The following is a 19307-nucleotide window of genomic DNA, read 5'->3' as shown; positions in this document are numbered from 1 at the left end:
ATTTTACACCTTCCCAAAGCTAATGAAACCATCAAAGCCTAATATATAAATTAACATTAATTCTGATTTGTAGAGATGAGAGGCCAGATACGCTCTGTGAAATAAGAAGTCTAACAGAGAAGCAAGCACAGTATTTATGGAAGAGACCTTGAAAAAGAAAATCAAAAGACTGCTTTTATTGTTGCACCAATAGACTGAGCCATGATTTGGAAGGCATGGTGACGATACAATACTTGTCATCAAAGCAAATAAACAAAGGGATCTGAAATGGCTTTACGGTGATGTGATACCTAAATAAGTTAGGGACATGGACTGCTTTCTCATTTCATGTTCTTCACAAAGTCTTCTCCCTTCTTGATGGAGGCCTTCAGCTCAGGGATGGCTTCCGCTATCATCTTCTCTTCAAAGGGGGAGACCTTGCCAATACCGAGGTTCTTCTCCAGACCCTTTTTCTGAAGGAGAGAGGGAGGTGTTTATAAAATTTTACATATAAGAAGTTCCCAGGGATGATTGTTACAGAAAACTCAACCTAAAATTCATCAGCTCTGACAAGACACTCTACGCCTGAGGGGTTGCTATGAGCTCCCACTGAGGGAGCTGCACATTGGGGTATCCAGCATTGAGCGGGGCCGGTAGTGTGTTTCATTCAGATGCTCCGAGGTTGGGATCCGGGTTCTGTCACTCAGTGTGGGTGCAGTGGACAATGGCTGACCCATCAAAGTCGGTTTCCTTATCTATAAAATGAACATACTACCTACTTATTGGAGGCTGTGGAACACATGTGAGCAACTTTGCACGTCAAGCACCCAATAATCAGCAACACTTATTCTCCCTGACGTAGAGCATACTTTTGGGCTCTAATCTCTTTCGCAAGTCAGTAAAGGACTGAAGAAGCATTTTACTGTCCAATGTAAAATGAACAGTAAAGTGTCTGATGTAAGGAAAAGAGCAGGTGTGGGTCAATGTCTCACTCCGTCTCACACGGAGTGCCATCTGTGCCGCCACCCAGGCTATCTCCCTGGACATGGACACCCTTCACGACTAGACAATCAGCCTCATGTGTTCCTCACCCACAGGCCCCACTGCACTCTGCACACGCCTGCACTGACCTGGTTTTTGAGTCAGTCACCATGTGGAGCCCCTGAGGCCTAGGGCCATGGCCTATGGCTCTTTGATCATTTGTGTCTATGGGATGGGCCTCTGGGTAGGCAAGCAAGTTACCCAAGTATTTCTTTTTGGACAGTAGAGGAAGGCAACTTCTCTAAGTGTGCTTGACTTCAGCAGCTACCCACACTCCAGGAAGTGGAAACCTGGTCTGACAGTTGGTGCTGAGAAAGATGTATGGCTTCTGCTCGCTGAAGACTTAGTAAAAAGGCCAACCCAATGGACAGGTGTCCAAAGTAGGCTGGTTGAAGTGCCCAGATGGGCTCTGACTTAGACACCAGTTTCAAGGGGACAACCTGGGCAAATTCCTCACCAGAGGGCTGAGTGAAGAAGGGTGCCTGAACTGGAAAGCATGACAACCACACAACATCCCAGGGAGAGGAAAGATGGCCCTGCCTTCCAAATAAGCTCTGGGAGACAGCATGCAGGATGTCCGGATTGTGGGAAGGTTTTCTTTCGGCACTGTCTGTGGGCTACCCGAGATGGAATGAGTCTCTTTGGGAAAACACATCCAGGCAGCCACTGATGACTGTCAGATCCATGGGGAAGGAAGTTCACATACTAGGAAGTTTGAGATTCTCCCTGGTCTTAATTCTGTGAGGCATGTTTGCCCTCAAAAACTGAAGCACACCCCAAGGAAGTGATTTGTAGTTATTGCACAAAGGACATCTGAATTATGAGCAAAGGAACAGGGCAGAGCTTAAGACTGAACTACATATTTTCTTCCAGAATCAAAAGGCCCACCAACTCCCAGATACATACCCCCAGCAGCAACGGTGTGGAGAAATAGGTACAATCTGTTTCTTGGGATTTAACAAAGGAACATTCGACAACGCCTTGTTTTCCGTTCATTGCATCCACAAGGGAGAAGACAAACCGGGCCCCGGCATACGCCATGGACAGGGTGGCAGAGCCTATGAGGACACAGGCAGGTTAGTCCTGCTGGTACTGCAACTGTAAACTCCAGATGAGTTTAGCCCACCAGCTAAATAACATATTTGCAAAATCTCTTATATTAAGACGGGAATTTATGTGTGTCTCTTAACTCCACAAATGCATGAATGGCATGGAATCAGCTTGGCCAACCTTGTGCACCACCCCACTCCACCAAGCCAGCAGATCTACCTTTCTGCTAGAGAGCCTGCTTATCAAGAGCATGTATGTGAACCTGGGAGGAGGAGTCACTCCTCGCCAGTCTTGAACGCTGAACTCCAAAAAGGCCTCGGGCATCAGCACCCCCAGGGCTGCCTCCAAGAACCTACCAGCTCCAGCTTTAGCCTTGACCACTTCTGTGCCAGCCTCCTGGATTCGCCCTGTGAGGGTGGTCAGCTGATCCTGGGGGAAGTCCACCTTGGGAGTGCACTGCGAACAAAACCACAGGGATCGTCTGAGCAGGTCTGGCCCCCTGTTGCCACTTGCAGGCCCCCCACTTTCTGTACCCTGCTCAAGAAGGATCCCTTGGCATCCTCACTTATACAGGAAACCAAGGTCCTGAAGAACAAGTCAGCTTCACTGGAAGTTCACAAGTCAACTTCATAGTAAGTTCCCTACTCATTTTCAGATAAGTCTTTTATGTTTTGAACTAATTCTGGTCTTAGAAGAAAGCTATAAAAATAGTACGAAGATTTCCCTCACCTGCCTTACCCGCATGTTCACAACTTACATAACCACGGTGCAATAATGAAAAACAGGAAATTAATATCAAGTTATTTAACTACAGCCCTTCTTCAAACTTCACAATTCCCCCACCCTGTTCCTGTTCTGTCCCAGAGGCCTATCCAGGACCCCACCTTGCCATCAGTTATTCCGCCTTAGTCTCTAAGCCCCGCAGTCTTCCTTTGTCTTTGGAGACACCTGTCAGAAGTACTGATTGCTCATCTTGTTGAATGTTCACAAATTTGGGTCTGTGACATTTTCACAATTTTTTGGCCAGGTTAATGCATTTTTTGCAAGAATACCCCCAATATCTTGTGTCCCAGAGCATTATACTCAGGGGTTACAAGGTAGATCTTATTCTCTATGGCATTCAGTTCTACTCACTTTTAAGCAAAGCAGTACTGCCTAAGCTGTTTTAGCCAGGAGCCCAGTGATGTTCTCACCAGCTGAGGGTTTTGAGCACCCTGGGACCACACTCATTCCCACTGCTGTGTACCCCTGAAATGCTGACACCTGACTACACTCCACAGCCTGTCAAGAGCCCCAGATGACTGGGGTGGGGGCTGCATCCACAGCAAAAATCTTTTTAAAGCATGACAGATGGTTAGATCTGTCAGTCTAACTACATCAAATGGATTCTCAAAGCACTCGTGATTTTCAGGCTTCCTGGCAAGGGCTTAACCCACTTACCTGAGAGATTAGGGGGATGATGGTCTTCCCAGCGTGGCCACCGATGACAGGAACATTGACCCGAGCTGGATCCAGACCCTGTTGCCAAAGTTTCAGTGAAGCCTGATTAATTTTTATCAAGCTCTTTGAGTATAAAACTTGTCATACCACCAAAAGCACCAATACTGGAAAAACCCACAGAACTTGGAACAAAACCAAGAAATTAGAAAGATCGTTCAATTCCTGCCATCTTTGGCTTCCCCACCACGGCCCCAGCAAACAGCATGAGTCTGGACATATGCCGTGGGAAGTAGCTACTCTGTTATCTGCTGTGGACATAAGGAGTTCAGCTCTTACCTTCAGCTCCGCCACAAAAGTGTTGGCTCTCACAATGTCCAGGGTTGTCACACCAAAAATTTTATTGGGGTTGTATACTCCATGTTTCTTGAAAACTTCTGCTGTGATTGGGATGGTGGAATTGACCTAGTAAATCCAAGAGAAACATAACTGGCCCTGTATCCTGAAAACATAGCCATGCAACTGAAAGAAAATCTTTTTACCAAACTACTACCAAGTCCCAAGCGCCAAATTAAAACCCCCACCTGACAACTGCTTCTAGGCCAACCACCCTCACGACGAGACAGACCAGACCAGATGAACTCCCTGCTCTAAAGAAAGACCCTTCACTGCGGCAGATACTCTTCCCCTGGTGCCTCTGAGTTCAAGTGTGCATGTGACACTTCAATTATCGACTGTGAAATATGATGGTCCCTCAGGGCACCCTCTGCTCCGGCTGGGGCTCACGACTACATAGCCATACCTAGCGACAGAAAACACATGGCTAAAAGCTCGATGACCCAGGGTGAGTCCCAGCTCTGCCACTTTGCACTGTAATCCTAGCCCAGTTACCTTGACTCCCTTGAACTTGGTTTCTTTATTTGTAAAATAGGGGAGACAACTACCTCAGAGGCTGCTGTAAAGATTAAATGACTTGATATACAGCAAGTGCTTAGCATGCTACTTGGTACACAGAGACTATGAAACAACAAAAAAAAACCAAAACAGCAAGATTTAGAGGGCCTCCCTGGTGGCCTAGGGGTTACATTTCAGCGCTGTCACCTCTGTGGCATGAGTTCGATCCCTGGCCAGGGAGCTAACCTACATGGCACAGCAGACCTTTCCAGTCTTGCCCGCTGTTCCTGAATTTCAGTAGATACACTGTTCTGTTCCCTATTCCTGTCTCTGGTGAATCCTCTCACCCCCTGCACCTCTGGCCTACACCCCAATTCCTCTACTTTCTACTTCTGACCAACTGCCCCCGAGGAAGGGCGAGCTACTCAGGGAAGGTAGGATCCTCTTTTCTCACGGCAATGATCATGAACTCTGGGCCTTGACCAGTGACGATGCTTCACAATCAACATCACTGCCACTGCACTCTCACCCACAGCCTCCTTACACACAAGATCACAATCTAGCTTCAGCCGGGAGGAAGAATGGAGAAGGCTGCTGTTAAATGCAGCCCAAGATGCTGTAGGACAAGTGAGAGAAGCCTACTTGTTTTCTTAGGGAGGATACAGCACTCAGAATTTCTGAATTGAAGAATAAGCTACCAACAAAAACCAGTGAGCAGAGTGGGTGTCTGTGTATGAGAGTATGTGCGAAAGTGTGAAGAAAAGGAGTCAATGGGAACCAGGAACGGTAGCATCTGAGAAAACACATGGTAAAAGGCTACGGTCATGGTTTAAAAGAGCCTTAAGAATGGACTGACTTTCCAGGCAGGGAGACTAAGCTATAGAGAGGGGAAGCGAGTTGTCCAAAGACACCCAGTTGTTGGAAAAAAGATTAAAACTCACACTTAGTCCACATCAGAATACCTGTGCTAACTGTGAGCTTCAGGAGTGTACTCACCGGATTTGCAATGACACAGATCATGGCCTCAGGGCAATGCTGGGCGCAGGCTGCAGCCAGGGTGGCCACAATTGTTGCATTGGTGTTGAACAGGTCATCACGTGTCATGCCTGCAAATAATCCAATTCAAGATGTTCTCAAAGCACAGGACCAATTTCTCACCATGTGCTAAGTGCCGTGTGTTAGGTATTACAGGAAATTCAAACATGAGGGAGACAGGGTCCTTGTTTCAAGTAATTCCATCTTGTAAGGAAACCAATCCAGTGACAAGTGCCAGAATAGAGATTTGTGGGGTACATGGGGAGGGGAGCCAGGCAGGTGGTATCTGAGGACCATCAAGGATCAGTCAGAATTCCTGAGGTGGGGATGGTCTGAGGGAAGGACAGTCCATGCTCAAAGTGTGTAGAGGCTGGGTAGGGGAGAAACACTGTAGACACATGAGGGGTTTTAAATGCCATGTCAAGAAAGGTTTGATTTTTATCCCACAGGCATTGGGGAACATTTAGAATCTTTTCTGCAGCAGACACACTGGCTAGATCCATGCTTTAACGTTGGCATACAGTGAGATGCTAGATAAAGGCTTTCAAAGACCCACCTGGTTTTCTCGGGACTCCAGCTGGAATAACGACCACCTCACAACCTTTTAGGCAGTCTGGTAGTTGCTCCGGTCCGAGGTAGCCTAGAAAACCCAAGAGAGCAATGTCACTCTTTCTGATCCGAAAGGCCCACACATCTGTGGGCACAAAGCCTGGAAGGATGGCCTCCAACCACCTCCAAAGCCAATCACAGTCCTCAAGAAGGTTGGAGGCCACCTGTTTAGAACTTCCTTTCCCTGACCAATCTAATCCTGGCTCGCAAGAATGTTTCACCTTCCTTTACTTTTCTTCAACCTCCACTTGCCCAAGGCCCAGCTTCAGAATAGATTACCCCTCCGGGTTTCACAAAACCAAACCAAGTCAGCTGCTTGTCTTTATCCGACTTAACTAGTACCCGCTGGTAAGTTAGTTAGAAGAGCTATTTATTCTACAGTATGATCATCCTAACAAGAGCTGCTGGCTCAAAAGCCACAGTGAAGGCCATGAAAGAAACTCTCTATGCTAACAAACAAGGACTCTAAATTAAAAAAAAAAAAAAAAAAAAGATTTATTTATTTATGCATACAAGAACTGGGTTGTAAGCCAGAGGTGTGTGTGTGGAGGGGGGATGTGTGTGTGAGACGATTCACCAGAGAGAGTGGAGAGCAGAACAGTCAGATCTACTGAAATATGCTGCTGAGGGGAGAAGCAGGCAAGACAGGAGAGGTCTGCTGCACCATGTGGGTTGCTGCCTGGCCGGGGGATTGAATTCGTACAGAAGTGGCAATGGCTTGATAGCGCTGTTTTGTTTTTTTTTTTTTAAAGATTTATTTATTTATGCATACAAGAACTGGGGTACAGGCCAGCGGTGTGGGGTGTGTGTGTGAGAGGATTCATCAGAGACAGAATGGGGAGCAGAACAGGCAGATCTACTAAAATACACTGCTGGGAGCAACGGGCAAGTCAGGAGAGGTCTGCTGCACCATGTGGGTGGCTCCCTGCCCAGGGATTGAACTCGTGCTGCAGTGGCTGCCTGCAGACAGCTTCATATGCTGTGTCTTAACCCTTTGCGCCACCAGAGAGGCCCTTGATAGCTTTTTTTTTTTTTTAAAGATTTATTTATTTATACAAGCGCTGGGTACAGTCAGAAGAGTGGGAGGGTGAGAGAATTCACCAGAACCAGAGCAGGGAGCAGAACAGGCAGAAGGACTGAAGTACACTGCTGAGGAGAGCAGTGGGCATGGCAGGAGAGGTCTGAGCGCCATGTGGGACCCTCGCCAGCGGCTGGGGATCGAACCGGCGCTGCAGAGGCTGCAGGCAGCTTTGCAGTCCAGCGCTCAACCGCTGCGCCACCAGGGGAGGCCCGATAGCGTTTTTAATCCCTTCTGCCACTAGGGAGGCCCAAAGACTCTAAATATCAGTATCTGTTTTGCTTACTGCTACCATCTGAGGGGAAAAAATTCTATTTTCAAAAATTTCAGGGCAAATTGCTCCAATGACCAAAACCTGCTTTTGATTTACTTTTTCCTTAAAGCAGGGGCTTTAAGAAACTTAATAATATATCCAAAAAGAGAACGAGCAAATTCAGAAGGACTATGGAAAGCAAATAAACACAAAATGGACAGCAACCTCCTGAGTTATTTACCTTAATTGAAGGTATGTGTAAACAGTATCTAACAGGGCATACACTGTCAGTATAGAGAGAAATTAGTGCAACTTTTCTGGACAGCAAACTGGTACTTCACAGTAAAAAGTTAAAAATAGATTTACTAACTCTTCTTCTAGGACTCTAAAATAAAGACAAAAAGATGAAGATGTTTATTATAGTTTATAAATTTATAGTATAGAAAAACAGGTCAAAATAGCTCAAAGGTCAACAGAACCTGTATAATAAATTAATGATAAATTATGGTATAGCTTTAAAGAAATCTTTTTAAAGATTTATTTATTTATTTATACAAGCACTGGGTATATTCAGAAGCGCGGGAGGGTGAGAGGACTCACCAGAGCCAGAGTGGGGAACAGAACAGGCAGACTGATGAAATACACTGCTGAGGGGAGCAGTGGGCGCAGCAGGAGAGGTATGTGAGCCATGTGGGACCCTCATCGGCAGCTGGGGATTGAACCGGCGCTGCAGAGGCTGCGGGCTGCCTTGCAGCCCAGCGCTCAACTGCTGCGCCACCAAGGGAGGCCCCTTTAAAGAAATCTTTACCAAAAATTTGGTGGCATGAGAAACGCTGCTATAATGTGAAGGCAAAATGAGGATATAAAATTATATGTGATTATGAATTATTCTCGGGTGAAATAATTCCATTTACTATTAGAAAGGGCAGATTTCCCTAAGGTGGCTGTGTTTTGGAGAAGCTGGCAAAGGTCACCCCAGCATAGGGAAGTAAGGGGGGCAGCACACCAGGGGACATCTGTTAAGAGCCCCCAGTAAGGGTCCCATAGGAGGTTTCCAAGAGTTCCCACTTCCCCACCCTCATATTACCTTTCAACTAGAAACAATAAAACTGTGAAGGTTAGAGTACCTTTGTTTTCTGTGACACTGCTATTTAAATTTTTATTGACCCAAGTCCAAAAAGGTAATCATTTGTAAATTGTAATACTGAGATGAACACAGAAACCCCTTATCTCTGACTACCGAGCTTCACCTAAGATCCTTACTATAAACTTAGATCCTGGTCTACTAAGGAGAAGAGATATTAAGTTCTCAGGGTCAACTTGCCCAGTACCTTTCACATTCGCTCTAGTCTCAATGTGGCTCAGATCTGCGGCCACTCCAGGTGTGTGAGCAATATCGTAGAGGGTCAGGCGGCTCACCAAGGGGCTGTTCTTCAGCAGGAGTGAAAGAGGCTGCCCAATTCCTCCTGAAGCTCCAAGCACTGCTACTTTTGCATTGTTCTAAGACAGGTACAGAGAAAGATGGACTCAGCATTCAAAGGACTCATGCGGCAGCCTGCAAAATATTGCACTGGACCTCTTTATTGCAGTGGTATCAAAGGATGACACAACTGCTGTACTTCTACCAGTCCAGTTTACTTCTTCAAGTCTAGAGGCCTGCATCAGGAAGACAGGAAACTGATGGCTATAGGTAGCAGCATAGTTAGGGTCATACTCCAAGATAATTAGCTTATTCAGACAACTGGGATGGCAACATCAACCTTACCTTTAATCTGCAATTTAAAGAACAACAAACATTTACTGAATACCTACCGACAGTTCAGTCATTGTATTTGGGGTTGCAGAAAAGATGACCTCTGCCAGCTCTGGAGGGGACAAGTAACAAGTTGTATGTGCAGCTGAGAGAAAAGGGCTGTAACAGAAGCACTATGTGCAGGAAAGCAGTGGGGAAAGGGGAGTCAGGGAAGATTCTAAGAGGGTAGGGCAGCACAACCTCTGCTAGCGACCTAGGCAAGATTAGGAGGATGTGCATTTTGAAAAGGCTCCTTTCATCAAGTAGGCCAGACCTGCAGTCTCAGGCACCTCTACCCACTAGTGTGTATCAGTTAACTGCTGAGCTAATAGACCACAGAGGACCAGACTCCTTTAAGTAGGATGGGACTTAGGCCGTAATATGTTTACTAAGTATCCCAGGTGATTCTGACACTGGTCAGTTTGAGAATCACTCCAGCTCATCACCAAGCAAAGCAGGACACGTAGCACTTGGTCCTGTCATGTTGGCTGGGAAGTTGAAGAAGTGATAGTTTAGTGAAGTCACTGGTGTTGGGGGAGGGGGAGAGGGAGGGAAGGGAGTTCCAAATCCACTAGACTGCCTCACTGACAACTAGAAGGCCAGAGCTGGAAGAGTTTATATCAGTTTACTGACCAACTTTCTGGATTAATGTTAAAAGACTTGAGTTTCAACAGCCACTTCAGAGATAAATATATTTAACAACTGCCACCACTTAATCCCATCCATTTTTTACACTTTATTGAAATGTATTTCCCAGACCAAGCAATTCACTCATTTAAAATGTATAAAATGTATACTCCAATGGTTTTTAGGATATTCCAGGAGCTGTTCAACCATCACTCCACAAAGAAACCCAACGTGCACTAGAAGCCACTCCCCTTTCCCCTATAGTCAGCGGCAACTTCTAACCTATTTCCCATCTCTTTGACCTATCCTGGATATGTAACATATACACGGAAGGATACAAAATGTGGCCTTTCAAGTTGACTTCTTTCACTTAGAATAGTTTCACATAGCAAAATCCATCCATGTTGTAGTATGTATCTACATTGTTACTTTTTCATGGCTGAACAATAGTCCATTGTATAAACAGAGGACTTTTGTTCACTCAACCATCAGCTGATGGACATTTTATTTTGGCTACAGTGAGAGTGCTATTAAAAATTCATGTGCAAGTTTTTGTGTGGACAGGGCTCTGGTTGCAATGGGGGAGGCACAAGACAATCCCATTGGGATGCAGAATGAAAATGTTAACTTCTCATTAATGCCAAATTTTATTTATTTATTTATTTATTTATTTATTTATTTAATCTCTAGCAAGAAAAAGAATCTAGCAAGAAAGAGACTGACCTGGTACCTTCACTAGGGTCCTTAAGTGAATCATGATACTTAAGATGATACTTGCTCATTCTGATGCTCAGTGCATTGACATGATACTGTTTGTATAAAATCCCATCAACTTAGTTAATATTTACCAAACATGCCTTTAAGTGTGGAACCTATAGTATTTCAAATGTTAGCTCCTGATCTTAGAGCTATCTCCAAAGCTGAGCATTTCCAAGGTGAAGAGCAGCTGTCAATAGTACACTGCAACTGTTTTGAAAATGAATATATACAGAACTTTCTCCTCAAACCCATCTCTCCAATAGGCATTTTAAACTCAACACATACCAAACTGAGCTGACAGCCTTCCCCTGCCAAACCTGATCTCTTCTAGTTATCTTTTCCTTGCCAGCAAACTCAACTCCAAAGTCTCCATATTCATCTTTCTCGCTCATAACCCCCATTAAAACACAGGTCAGCAAATCCTGTTGTCTTGTCTTCAATCAGTTCTCTTCCCTTACTCTCCAGCATCAATCTTTATCACCTTCACTTGTCCTATGTTTCCTCCTTTCTGGCCCACCTCAAGTGCAATTTCTTACTCAACTCCAGGCACTGCCCAGCACTGTTCCTCGCGAGCAAGGACACTCAATGTACTTAGCTGTATATTTATTTTTCAAATGATCTTAACGCACAGGAAACTCAAAGGCAGTTATCTAAATGATAAGAAACCTGGAATCTCTTTCAATAATCACCTCCCTTTTGGGTGTGGTATTTAAGAGGCAATGTGGGTATCTCCTGGGTTCTCAAATTTTGCTTCTATTAGAATCACTTGAGGTACTTGGTAAAAATAGAGGCCCAGGTCCTTCAATGAGTCTGGGCCTCTTATTTATTAGCTTTCAGATGATTCTGACACACATCAGAGTTTGAGAACCACGGTCTGAGAAGATGGCTAAAAATAGCTAGGCTTAACTAGCTGGAGACCAAGTCTCCCCCCAGTCAAGCCACCTGGGGGAAGGCCCACCCACAACAGGAAGGATCGACCATAAAAGCCCCTAGAAGGGAGCAGTGTTCAGGTTGTTAGAGGAAAGCGTGGTGACCCAAAAGCCGCTGACCATGATCAGAATACTTCTAATCCTCTGCCAAATAACTGTGTAACCTTGGACCACTTCCTTTCCTCGGCACGTCGGTTTGTCTGTACTATGGAGCTAATAATTACACATTATTTGTACGGATGCTGCAACAACTAGGTTAGTCAAATAACTACGGAAAGTTGCATAAAAACGTAAAATTTCCGGCACCAGACCCTGGGTTCTCAATCTTGCAGGCGAGCGGGCCCTACGGGGTGGGGGGAGGGGGTGTCTGCGCGGTGCACCAGTCCTGGAACTAGACATCCCCTCAATGCCGGGCATTCTCCCCAGCCTTTCCTGTCCGGGATCAGGCCCGGCCCAGAGCCGCGGGCAGCAGCAGGAGGCCTGCGGGCCGGGATGGCCGGGGGCCCGGGTTCTTCCGGAGCCGGGATCGCACGTGGCCCGGACCGGGGGCGGGGGACTCCTGTGCCAAAGGGCAGCCCCTCGTCGGGCCTACCTGGGCGGAAGTGCTGAAGCTGCGGCGGAGAGCAGCGCCAGCAGGCCGGGCGAGGGCGGAGAGCATGGCTGGAGCGGGCGGGGCACGGAACGGCCGGCGAAGGGGCTGGCAGCTGGCAAATGACTCCAACGACCTCCACACAGCGCAGGCCCTCCGGCCGCCGCTCCGCCCGGCCTCGCGAGAGTGGCCCACTTCCGGCCCCCTCCCGCCGGGCGCGCGCTCGTCGTCACTTCCGGGCTGTTGGCTGGGCGGGCCCGGGGACGCCTCCCGCGCCGCGTCAGCGCAGTCTGTGGAGGGTTCTGCCGGGCTTCGTGTGCGGTGCTTCCCTCGTGGGAGACGCGGGCAAGTTGGGAGGGAGAGCCCGCACCCGAGAGGTGGAAGAGGACGGGCTTTAGGCTGGAAGAGCCGTAGAGGAGCCATTTTTCCAGGTGGGGCCTCAGACAGAGCCTCTGACCAGCAGACCCGCTGAGGTAGCGCCCCAGGCCGGCTGACCATGGTCGCGTCCTGAGCCCCCGACCTCAGCCAGACCCACTCCTGCCCCTCCCGGAGGCGGGAAGGGCTCTGAGTTCATGAAAGGAGATGAGGAGAGAGGAGGTTGAGAGTCCGGGGGTGGGGTGAGAGGATGGTGGCCTCTCTAATCAGTCACTCTCTCCGTGTCCACCCGTCCGTGGCATTGTCCATCACGGTGCTCAGGCCCTTCCCCTGTAGCTCACAGGGGTTTAGAGACCCCACTACTGGGAATACTGACGGAACCTGCCAGGAACAGTGTCTAGGGAAGCAGGAGTGAAAATACCAGGAACACTAGAGAACATGTCAATACAAAGTGCACGACGACTGCCTTCCCATTGTTTATTCAGCTACCAGACCTGTCTTGGCGCTGCCTATTTAGTGAACAAAATAACCGCATTTTCTGCCTTCAAAGAGTTCAGTCAGAGTCTGGTGGGGGTGACAAGTAATGATCTGGCAAGTAGCATGATCTGGGTAAAACTAGGAGAACTGTGAGGTGCTGTGGGAACCCAGAGGAGGTGACTCTAAGCCAGGATGGGGTGTGGTTCTGGGGACCATGTGAAAAAGGCTCTCCAGTGGATGAAGCATCTAAACCCAGAAATGCAGAAAGAGTGGGTGTTCTTTAGTGACACCATTCAACCCCAACTCTCCCAAGGGAGAGTTCCCTCTCCTAGGCATTGGCGTTCTCAAAGAAGGGACACAAAGTGTTTAGGTGGGAAAGAAGAAAACAGTCCCAAGAAAAATCTAAAGATTGGAAAGCCTAGGCCTTTATTCAGGAAGAGTGAGTAAATATTTGTTGGCATGGAGGGTATGAGCACAAGCAGTGTCCTTTTTATCTTATCATTGATTGTATTCTCTGGTTAAATATTTACCCTCTTATCTCAACCATTAGAACTGACAACATCCTGCATTCAGGTATATGTCTTTCATCTGTGCGCCTATTAGTCTAGCACAGGGCCAGCCTGAGAGTGGGTCTCTGAATTTTGGGACAGTTGAATGGCTTTAGATACGGCTGAAAAAACCGTATTAGGAAAGTGTTAGAAAAGGCTAGAAAAGCCATATTGTACAGGGCCTATTTGTGTTGGCTGAGAAGTTTGAATTTTACTTCTTGGGAAGAAAGTGTTTGTCAGAGGTTTTTATGACACCACCAGAACTGTGTTGGAGGAGGATTAGACTGACCCTGACCTGTTAAGGGAAAAATGTGACAGAGAGATTGCTTAGAAGACTAGTTTGTGAGATGATAAAGAGATGGGTTATGATCATGATCATAAAAAATGGAAAGGGTGGGGCTAATGAGGAAGCTGTTTCAAGAGCAGAATTGAGTTTGTGTGCATCTTGGTTTAAGAAATGGATGAAAGGGAGGGCTATGGGAAGTCAAGTTGAGTGAAGTATACATCTACAGAAACAGAATTTGGGGTTGTGTGGTCGGAGAGCTGGTTGAAGAAACAAACTAAAGAGCTCCATTTTAGATGGGCTGAATTGGAGGTGATGGTAAATCACCTGCATGGGAATTTAATTGGATGGTTGGGGAGTTATTCCAAGAGGAATGTGGGATTGAAATCCAGAGAGGCCAGAGCTGAAATATCCCCATAAAGGGAAGCCTTGAGGCCACAGAGAGAAACAAGAAGTTAAAACCACAGATTCTCAAGTTCACTCACACATCTGGGACTCAGCCCCATCCACATCCCTGTCAAGTCAGTGAACCCCTGTAAGCCTCTCCAATACAGGGAACTCGCTACCTCTCAAGTCCTCTACTCAGGCCATCCCCAACAGTTTGGCTGAAGAAAAGCACATTTGGCCCTTAGCTGCTTCCCTTTAAATCCCAAGATTGTTCACAACAGTCTCATTAGCTGCTGTGTCAATTGTTGCCTGTGCTCCCTCCTTTGCTTGCATAACTTACAATGAACTTGCAGAATCACAGTCAAGAAGCAGAGCAGTCATAAAACAGCTTTGTGTTCATCCCCACTCTTTCTTTAAATCTTTCCTTGCCCTTGGATCACATGTAGTCTCCAGCAGAAGAGACATTGCAGTAGCCTAAATGTGCAGTTCACATTAATAGTCAAACTTTGAACTTAAAGCTTCTGCCTTACCCTTCTCAGCTTGCTTAGGCTCTCACCTTTGGAGAAGAGCGTGGTTGCTTTCTCTGTATCTCCATCTTGCTCCCACCCCCAACCCCTATGTAGACTGCTGCATAGGGGTGGGTTGTAAGAGGAGAAATAGGAGCAGGAAAGGTTCCCTAGTCATCTGGTGTTAATATTCTCTGAAGGGAGTTTGTAATTGAACCTTCCCTCTATGTGTTGCTTTTGTGGGTCTCTTTCATCTGCAGTTCCCTTGACTTCGGTAGCGACCTCTCAGTCTTACTACTTTTAGTTGCCTCCTTAGCAACTGTTTTCTGGAATTCCCTGGTATCAGTGATATTGGCCCACTATCCCTCCAGGTAGCCCTCTTGGGCAAAGTTCCTTTTAAGATACATTCTGTTTGACCCTCTCTCCTGCCTGGCCTATAGCTGGTCTATAGGAAACACTTGCATTGTTGCTCCAACAATTCTGGGGATGCAAGCCTTTTCAAATGCAGTTGCCTCTCCTTGCTTTGCTATCAGCTATCCAGCCTCAGGCTTCTCCAGGCTGGGGCCCAGCAGCAGCAGCCTTTATGCCTGTAAAAGCTGCAGAAGACATAGGCTAAACTCTAAGAGTTTTCTTTCTGATTTCATTAATTGTGTAAAGAAACTGAAACTTGAATGTTGGAAATCAGAAAGATGTTAATGATTGCTGAAAGGAGAGGAGAGAGATTAGGTAAGAGAGCATGAGATCAGAGGAAAGCACAGAAGGGCACCCAAGATAATGGGGAAAGCAGTTCCTACCCAGTGGACTTAGCTTCCCAGGCAAGAACTAGAAAATGAGACAGTTTGCTCCATGGGGACCCAAGGGTGCTGTAATAAGAGAGGCTGGCAGCTGTAGAGACCTAGTTGAAGTTCTGCACTGTGTACCTATGGTGTGCCCAAGTCCACGTGGTTTCCTACAGCTCAGACCGGAAGCCTTGGACATACAGGTGGGGCCTACATACACGCATCTACACACAGCACCTACATATTTATGTCTCTGAACACAAACATGGATCTACATGGGGGGAGAAGAGATATTTTTACTTTTTTAGTGACATAGTTTACAGTATACATAAAGTATACAGATCTTTAGTGTTCAGTTGGATGGTTTTGATGACTTACACCTTGTAAACATCACCCCAAACAAGCTATAAAACATTCTCATTCCAGAAAGTTCCCTCATGCGCCTTTCCAGTCTCCCAAAAGACCTACTTTCTGATTTCTGTTACTATAGATTCATTTTGTCTGTTTTGTATTGTACATTTTAATATTCTACAAATATATTGACACCCTCCTTGTCCCATCCACATAACATAAGCCATATACATCTGTATGTGTATACTGACCATTTTGTACCTTATGATAGTCGTAGAGCACAGTCATGGGCTATATAATTTTTGCTATTAGGTGCACATATTAAATGCTGAACGACCCTCAACTTAAAATCATACCTTATTTTAAATCTTTCAGATCCTTGGAGCTAAAATGAGTTAGAATTGCGGTAATCACTCCACCTTGTGCAGGAGTTTATTTTCTTCTAGATGCTCTAGGAAGTTGGAAAATAAGGACATGTATTTTAATACAGGCCTGTGCTTAAATAGCTTAACTTTTAGTTATGGCCCATACTTGCTGGAGGCTAAAGGATTTGGCTCTCTAAGATATATTCCAGTGGAATAACTAGAAGGTAGAGGTGGCAAGAAGCTCCCAAGAGCTGTGAGTCACCAGTGGTGCCAGATTTGAATCAGGAACAGAGTCTTCAGTCCTCAAGACCCACCATTTATTAGGGAAGTAAGTGCAAGCCAAGTCCAGGGCCAAGGCTCTGTGTCAGGAGCAGAGAAGTTTGAGCCTCTGTATATTGAGGAGGAGAAGAAAGCACTAGAGACAGGGTTGTAGGTGAGACCAGATGTGGTGGCCACTGCCTTTGGGAGACTGGGTACATTTTGCTACTCCTGATAGCTAAGCTGCTGTCACCCTTACAGGACCACTAGGGTACCTCTCAGGGATACAGTGGCCTAAGTTTGGGGACATGGAGTGAAAGCAAGATAGAAGATGAAGGACAGGGATGTGGGCAGCTGGGTCTGGGCCTCTGATTGTACCTTGTTGCTCCCCAAATATAGAGATGTTGGTGATGATTAACAATAGGACCTGGTGTCCCCCTCAACTTGAGACCAATTTCAGAACCACATCTGCAGCCTCAGCAATTCAGGGGTGCTATGCTCTGGCACTCTCTATGTCCTATAGCTTTGTCAAAGTTCATATCACAAAGAAGGTGTGGCTGAGATGGAGGAAAGATTGTCCCATGTCCCTTCAGATCCTGACCTTCATAGAGCACCACAGGCTAACCCCGTATAAAGTTTGCCAGCTTCTGCTCTGGTCTTTGGCTTGAGATTCTCTGAAATGTGCTCTCTATCTGCTCGGTATGTACCTATGGAGTTGAAGAGGTAAAGTTGATGGGATAGGAGTAGACACACTTCTTTTTCCTAGGCTCCTGCTCTGTGCCAGACCCAGTGCTGGGTGTTTTATGTCCATTGTCTCAGTGTAACTCTCCTGTACCTTCCAGCGTGTTTACTGCCTCAGTTTACAGGCAAAGGCAATGGTGCCTGTCATTATTTAAACCTGGTAATCCTGGCACAACCTGAGTTTCCCACAGAGAACCAAGGCATAATGGGGTTGACTGTGGGCCCCTACTTGTGGGTATAAGGTCCCAGTTCAATCTGAGTAAGGTGCCCAAGGTTTAGCTTGTAGTCTGGCTTTTCTAGAAACACTGGGTGATGCTTCTTTTCTACCAAAAGCAAATGCCCATCAAGTGAGTCCACCTGACTTTGGGTCTGAGCACTAGACCAAGCGCTCAGTGTCCTGGAACTCCTGTGAGAAGCTCTCAGTGTCCTGAGAACTTAGGCCCAGGTTATGATGGCTCTATTGTCAGGATAGAAGACTCCAGGCCTGCGTCAGGAACAGGGAGATAGGAGAAGGGCTGAGTCTGGCCATTTCCCATTGTTTAAAACTATGACAATCCCTTCCTAACTGGCTGTTATCCCCCAGAACAGTTATGAGCTCTCACTGGAGCTGGGCTCAGCAGACCAACCATGTCTGAACTGCCCTGGGCTGCCAGAGAGTGAGCCCCACGCAAGCCTCCTGGTTTGAATTTCAGGCCAGGTCTTTGCAGGGAGGGTGAGGAAGCTTCCTAATGGTGGGCTCCAGTGTGAAGAGGCAAGGCCTGTGCTGGCACCCTGCTCTCTAGACAAAGAGAGTTTAGTGCTTTGCTCACCACCCAGAAAGCCATGTGGATTTCCCAGTCAGGTCAGTTCATGAGAAGATTGGTCTCTCACCCCATCAAGCCAAATTCAGAGACTGTTCACTCTAACCTCCCTTCTCACCTGCCTGCCTCATCTCTCCTGTGAGAACTGTTGCACCAAATATCCCCAAACTCTCCTAAGAGCTGTGTCTGAAAGACCCCAAAGGGGGATGTCTTAAATTTGCCATTTTGACTTCCATATTTCGGTAGAAATAATCATACAAATGAAACTTATAGCAGTAGAAAGCATACTCAGTAAAATGTGGTATGATAACAAGTCTGATTAAGGAATCAAATCTTTATTGTAACATTCACATGGAAAAAAATCTTGCTCTCAGAAAAACAATTTTGGCTAAACAAAATTGAAAGTGAAAAAAAATTGGACTTGGTGGTGACTGGACATTTGTTGGTGGGTGTGGGCTGAAATACACAGTTAATAAGGTGAGAGACTTTATATCTGAAATCTTTGTAGTCTTATAATCTAAAATTACCTTAATCTATAAAATTGAAATTGATTAACTGAATTATAGAAAACCAATTAAGGGGTTAAATTGGCTTAATGGGATTCACTCCCATTAAAAGAATACTTTTGTCCCAAACTTATCAATATTAGTTTTATGTACAAGTTGAGCGTCAAAATATTCTGAGGACCCAATTTGTTCTCAGACAATTGGGGACATCTTCAGAGTTTGGAGTAGTTCAGAAAGGGATGTTGCTAGCGCTCAGTCCTCCACCCATCCAGGCCAGCAGTGCCCCCGATCTTGGCTCAAGGGCTGTGTGCTCAGACCATGCTGGTAAGTTCAGGGACTGCTCTTATCTCTCTAGGTAGGGGGCAGTTCTTGCTTGACCAGGGATAGTGTCTCCTCTTGAAAGGAGAAAAGTCTGAAGGAGGAAGTCCCTAGGTCCGGGTTTTCTCTATATTCCCAGAGACCATGTCTTGGCTAGGGTGGAAGAAGAGTTGGTGGGTGTGATGAGGAGACTAAAGGGGAGCTTGAAGATGTTCGCTTAGGAACCAGATTTGAGGTTGGCTTAAGGAAGCTGTGAAACTAGACACAAAGCCCATCCTTTTTCTCCTAGATAGCCTGGGGACAGGGCTTCAGAGGTGGGGAACTTGGGACTTGTGTGGGGATAGAGGTTGGGAGGTCCTTAGGAGGAATCTATATGTGGCAACCATATATTATGGCATCCGGTCAAGATGGTCCCATTGGTGAAGGTGGGTATGGCGACTAATGATAATTCATTCCACATATGCTTTTTTTTTTAAATAGAGGCATGTTTTATTTGTTTGTTTGTTTGTTTATACATGCACTGGGTACAGTCAGAAGTGCG

At 46.3% G+C, this 19307-nt stretch overlaps 1 protein-coding gene across 2 annotated transcripts; it reads right to left on the bottom strand.

Annotated features, from left to right (window-relative positions):
- Positions 1–314: 314 nt before the first annotated feature.
- Positions 315–12141, bottom strand: MDH2 (malate dehydrogenase 2; the record flags this gene model as incomplete). 2 transcript variants are annotated; one of them, XM_084250493.1, is made up of 9 exons in its annotated part: positions 315–452; positions 1927–2078; positions 2427–2526; positions 3511–3588; positions 3847–3972; positions 5398–5507; positions 5993–6076; positions 8708–8876; positions 12076–12141. In XM_084250493.1, 9 exons carry the CDS (start codon positions 12139–12141, stop codon positions 321–323), a joined length of 1017 nt encoding a protein of 338 aa, XP_084106619.1. In that variant the 3' UTR covers positions 315–320. The 2 variants fall into 2 exon arrangements, with proteins under 2 accessions (XP_084106619.1, XP_084106620.1); XM_084250494.1 differs by lacking the exon at positions 3847–3972.
- Between the last annotated feature and the right edge of the window lie 7166 nt (positions 12142–19307).

Source organism: Talpa europaea, assembly GCF_964194135.1.
Source record: "Talpa europaea genome assembly, chromosome: 12".
NCBI lineage: Eukaryota > Metazoa > Chordata > Mammalia > Eulipotyphla > Talpidae > Talpa > Talpa europaea.
The sequence above is the reverse complement of the archived record's forward strand: the minus strand, read 5'-3'. Positions and strand labels throughout refer to the sequence as shown.